The sequence below is a fragment of the Physella acuta genome, unplaced genomic scaffold (assembly GCF_028476545.2).
Source record: "Physella acuta isolate Inbredline_101_S28 unplaced genomic scaffold, ASM2847654v3 ptg001441l, whole genome shotgun sequence".
NCBI classification, from domain to species: domain Eukaryota; kingdom Metazoa; phylum Mollusca; class Gastropoda; family Physidae; genus Physella; species Physella acuta.
In genome coordinates, this window is record NW_026732956.1 from 757,334 (window position 1) to 763,426 (window position 6,093).

Consider the following 6,093-nt stretch of genomic DNA (forward strand, 5'->3'; position numbering starts at 1 on the left):
CTTGAACGGGAATCACTGGTATATTTTCTCGACTCGGTTCAAAATCTCAAACGTTTACATTTGTCTCAGTTGTGGTATCAGGATGCATAACAAACATGCCTTCACCCTAAATTCAACTGGTGTGTTTTTACACAGATCCAAATACAAAGGCTAAAACAGTTTGGATTGTGTTAAATAAAAAAATGGTGCATATGAGTTCAGTCGTTCAAGATTTGAAGTTAAAACACTCTCGGCACACTATTTTAAACGTTTAGAGCGTTAATTTATAGAAGTAAGCAAATCTTTAGCTCTAAGCTGTAACAAAGACGCGCTCTCGTTACATGAACAATAAAAAACCCTGAGGTTATAATCCTGTTGCTTCCTCAATTATTTTATTAACTCACCAACACTAGATAGACCGTTTCAACATAGAAACGGACTGTTGTTGAGTTGATTAAAAAAATCATATTCTTCGGTTACAAAAGCAAACAAAACTATCTGAGTTAAAGCCTGAAAAATCGACAAATATATGAAATGCCACAACTTTTTTATCACTAAATAATAAAGAAAAACTTCCTCCAATAACAATTTTCAATTCTTATGTATAAATAAATAAATAAATAATATATATATATATATATATATATATATATATATATATATATATATATATATATATATATACATGTGTGTGTGAGTGTTTAAAACTAGGAGCTCTTATAAATCACATAGAAAGTAAATTTAGCAGTAAAATTAATTTGTCTCCGCGTGATTAGATCTAGAAGCATACAGCTCATAGGGCAGTAAACATTAGAGAAACACGACAAACAAACTTTGTGTAAACATCAGAACGGGATAATTGTCAGTCTTTGATTGGGGTGCTCCGTGTTAGTAGCAGGGGCAATTAAACCAAACAAATTCTAAGAAACTAAAATATTTTCAACTACACTTATGTCTGAAAAATATAAATGTCATTGTAAGTGAAAATTGTAATGTCCTAAATATTTCGGTTCTTACACAAGTCGTGGTCGAGTCAGTAAAGCTCATGGTTGGTGAACCGAAAAGTCTCGAGTTCGAACTCTCGGGCAGATGAGGCTCGTTAGCTTAGGACAGCCACTCTTCTAGGAGAGACAACTCCAAAATCAGACAACTGGTTAAACAAAGGCTATGGAAGCAAATCCAGAAATAAAAGCAGGCTGAAATCGGAGTCAATGGCCTCAATGGCGCAAAACCATTGTAGGGGATCTCTTTCAACACTAAAATTAAGAAAGAAGAAGAAGACAGAAGGCAACAATTACGTCATCAATGCATAATTTCCTACTTTCAAAACGTGTTTTAAATAGCCCCAATACGCTACAACTTCGTTTTATACTTTCTCGTAATGGAAGTGTATAGAAAGTATTGTAATGATGTTAAAAGAAGTTTTACACCTCCCTAAGTCGGAAAAACTGAGTTATGCAATTTTGTCTGTATTTCTTGTGACTGTGTGTGTGTATGACTGTGTGTGTGTTTTTAAACACGACAGCTTGATGGCTGTTTAAGGTAAGATGAAGAAATTACATATAATTTTTTTTTCCGCGACCCATTTGGAAAAATTCTGCCATCTCCAACACAATACATATTATTATTCTAAATTCAAATGTCAAGGCAGTTTTGTTATGTGGAGCAGAGGCATGGAGAGTCTCCAAGCCAAGCACAGAGAAGATACAGACCTTCATGAACAATTGTCTTAGATAGATTTCTGAATTGAGGTGCCAGGACAAAGTGCCGAAAATAGAATTATGGAGAAAGGCTGGGCAGGAGCCTATGACTGTACAAATAAGAAGGAGGAAGTGGCGCTGGGTGGGTCACACACTGCGTAAGGCTCACTCTAATGTAACACACCAGGAGCTTGAGCGGAACCCCAAGGGAAAATGGAAGAGAGGGCGCCCAAGACAGACCTGGAGGCGGAGTCTTCTCGAAGAACTGAAGCCAACAGGGATGTCTTGGGAGATTGCAAAATCAATAGCCGGGGATCGGAGAAAATGGAAGGAAATGGTTGAGGCTCTATGTTTCATACGATTAAGGAAGAAAGAGGACTAAGTCAAGTCAAGAAAATTCATATATAAGTATTATATTAAATGGTACTTACTCTACTTCCAGTTTCTCAAAAGCCAATAACCTGAGTACCGTTTAAGTTAGGTGGACGAAATTTCACATATAAGTATTATATTGTATGAGCATGTTTTTTTCAAATGTACGATTTTCGGGAAACGGAAGTGGTACTTTACTCTATTTCAGTTAAAAGACTATAAATTGAGTACTGCTTTATCTAAATTTCATTTATAAGTATAGGATCTTATACTTTAATTGCTGTAAATTTTTTAGTGACTTCCGATAGCCGGAAGTTGTACTTTATTTCTGTTTTCTAAAATACCGATAACTTTAGTGGTTTCATTTAGGTGAACGAAATTTTAAATATAGATGTAAGATCTTATTCTCTTAATTCTCTCAAATTTTGAGTGTTTTCCCGTACAATCAAGTTTTACATTAACGCTATTCGCGATTTCTGAAAACATATTACATCTACCGGATCGAGTTGTTCAAAATTTTTCACATAGGCTCAATCTCCAAAGCGAAAATAAAGAAAATTAGGCATAGTGCTGACCAAATTATCCTTTCATATGCCTATATCAAGAAACACATGAACTCTATTTCATCTCCCCAACCAATCAAATAGAGGAATATTTACTTAACTACACTCGATGACAATGCACTGTAACATTTAATGTTATTTTATTAGATTTTTAATTAACTTGTAAAAAATGATTTAATGTTTCTTTAATAAAGCACTAATTTTCTGCTCTATTGTTGATGTTCATTTGGTGCACATTTCTTTTTAAATAAACCGGAGTGATCTCCCCTAAACTTTCTCGAATATTCTTATATAACACTACGGGCGATGGCAACTCGGGATATAGACATTATTTTTAATCCATTTTTATTTACTTAAAATTTTTAAAATATAATAAAAAAGATTTGCAAACCATGTGAACGCTAAACGAAATGTGTATAATAGTGCGGAATATTATTAGTACTTTATAAATTCACATTCGTTTTTTGATAAATCGGAAATAGCGTAAATTAGTACTTCCGTTCAACGGGTTACTCAAAATTTGACAGAAGGCAGAGAATTAAATCTTGTGCTTATTTTGTGAAATTTCATTTATCTTTCTGAAATAGTACTCAAGTTATAAGCATTTGAAAAATTAAAAGTAGAACAAATTCCACTTCCGATCATCGGAAATCGCTGAAAAGTTTATACGGAACTACTAATTTGATAAAATACGTAAATATAAAATTTCATCAACCTAGCTGTAACAGTACTCAAGTTATCGTATTTACACACACACACACACACACACACACACACACACACACACACATACACACACACACACACACACACACACACGCACACACGCACGCACGCACGCACGCGAGCACGCACGCACGCACGCACGCACCCACACACACACCCACCCACCCACCCACACACACACACACACACACACACACACACAAACACACACACACACACACACACACAAACACACACACACACAAACACACACACACACACACAAACACACAAAAACACACACACACACAAAATACACACACACACACAGGCAAACTATGTTTTTACGACTCAGGGAGGTGTAACCTTGATTATAATTTTTTTGCACGATTACAAGACTTTCTCTATATTTCTTATACGAGAAAGTAAAAATGTTAGGGGAGATCACTCCCGCTTTATTTTATCTTTTTGACGTGGTGCTTGTTATTTTATACAGGAAAATTTGTTGTGTACTGAGCTCGACCCTACATTTCCTACACACCTGGAGCTCTGTTGGTAGCAAGTCTGGTTTATTTCAATGAAACACATTATATCATTCATACGGGAATATGAATAAATTCGCTAGTAGAAAACAACAATTTCTATTTCGTATAAATTCGACAAATAAGAAGGATAGGCGTGTAATGCAATCTGGAAGTTCTGGAACTAGATCTATGTGTTTAAAAAAAAAATAAAAATAATAAATTTATAAATACTAGGTAATGATAGAAAACCAGGCATTCTAAAACTCCATAGGCAATAAATACTATCTCTGTCGTTTTGAGTCACAGTATGAAATATCGGCGTTGTTATATACTTTTCCAAGACATGATAATATATATATATATATATATATATATATATATATATATATATATATATATATTACCATATATATACCTATATATATATATATATATATATATATATATATATATATATATATATATATATATATATATATATATATATATAGGATGTCAAGAACTGCTAGGGGAAGAGTGACGGGGGAGGGGTCTTTATTCGATCGTATTGTTGGAGGGGGGGGGGGCTTAAATCTGTCTCTGATTTAACGTATACACCATTCAAGCTTATAGAAAACACATTAATTTATTTGTTTTTTATGCATGTCTTGATGAATTTATACTGTCAAACTATAATTCATCATTTAGGACAATATAAATGATAAGGTAAAGGACCCTTCAGCACAGATAGTCCATTGGGCAGATGAAGTAAATCATCAAGTTACTTGAATGTGGCATATGTCAATATGCCAAGTTGCCTTTACCTTTTCACCGATTCAAATCACGCGTTGTTTCAGAAACATCATACAGAAAGTAATCGCGAGGCCTATCTCTCGACCACGGCGCACCTTAGAATAACAAACATGAACATTTTATATTGCTACTGTTTTTGGTGGCATGTGAAGAGTTCTTTGTAGGAACGCCTGAAGTTTTTGTTCATGATGACGTAGACGATGAAGTTACAGGAGCTGTTGATACACAAGGCGATGTTCATGACCTGGTACATGACCTTGCCCAGGTTAGAGGGGGCGTCGCTCGTCATGGTGTAGTACATGTACTGGGGGATGTAGTTGGGCAGGTTCAAAACGGCGCAGGCGATGGTGTACACGACGCACACAGCCAACAGCATCTTCGTCGTCCGGTTCGATTTTTCTTTCTTCGAGCCTTGCGACGTCATCTTGAGTCGTCGGCTAGCTGCGAGCTTGACCTTGATGCCCACAAGAACACAACCGACGATGGTAACGATAGGAGGAATTTTCATCACTAAGTAGGTCATGGCGTCTTCCAAGATGGCGACGGTTGCCGGGTTATCCGCGTGGTACTGGGAGCGTTCGATCAGACCTAATGTGACATTTAGATCTTTGTTTACCGCATACGTTAATGTCACATAAAATGACAGGTGAATGAAGAAGGCGTACCAGAATACGTTGATGAAGAACACGGCCGCCCAAGTTCTGGCCGGGGTTATAATCAGGTTAAACTTTAACGGTAAAAACACGGCAACGAGTCTTTCAAATGTAATCAGCATGGGTAAAGTCAGGGACGTTCCCCCAGAGGCGTAGTCCAGGTTGTTGAAGACGTGGTGAAATAGATACAGCACATAAGAGTCGGTCTTCTCAAACCTGAACCCCTCTACAGGACCCGACATTTCGTACAACAATTTAGGCACGCTGTTGAATCCAATGAGGAAAAGTATATCGCTAAACGCAAGCGATACAAGGAGAATGTTCGACGTTTTGTGAAGGCCTTGTTTCTTTAGGATGATTATACTAAAGATATTCCCTACAACTCCCAGCAGCGAGATGGTTGGGGTTACACCAAACATTAAAATTTGAAGCAGGAAAAATGTCTGGTCTGGAGTGAGTAACTCTGGGTGCTGAGATTCGTCGTGTATTGTTTTGATCTCGTAACTTTGGTTGGGTGTGAATTCTTGGATGAATTCCATGGTTAAAGACGGATTCTAGAAGAGTCACAGGAACTAATGAGCTGAACCAAGGTCTGCTTTTTTTCAGCGATACATACACACTTTATTCCAGAATAATATTTGTATTGTATCTGTTTTTCCTGGAAATATGACCTACTTAAAAGAAGGATTGAAACAAACCTGTAATATTAAGGTCTACTTTGTTTCACCTACGCGTACACCAATTTATGGAAGAAATAATATTTGTATCTGGTAAGTTTTGCTAGGTTAAAAACTCCTGGAAATTT

The 6,093-nt window shown here is 36.3% G+C and overlaps 1 protein-coding gene across 1 annotated transcript; it reads right to left on the reverse strand.

Annotated features, from left to right (window-relative positions):
- Positions 1–4,762: 4,762 nt before the first annotated feature.
- Positions 4,763–5,827, reverse strand: LOC131927803 (FMRFamide receptor-like). The gene has a single exon (XM_059283631.1). It carries the CDS (start codon positions 5,825–5,827, stop codon positions 4,763–4,765), a length of 1,065 nt encoding a protein of 354 aa, XP_059139614.1.
- Between the last annotated feature and the right edge of the window lie 266 nt (positions 5,828–6,093).

What these genes read in the sequence shown, in the direction of transcription:
- LOC131927803 (XM_059283631.1), bottom strand. Translation starts at nt 5,827, where the DNA reads ATGGAATTCATCCAAGAATTCACACCCAACCAAAGTTACGAGATCAAA.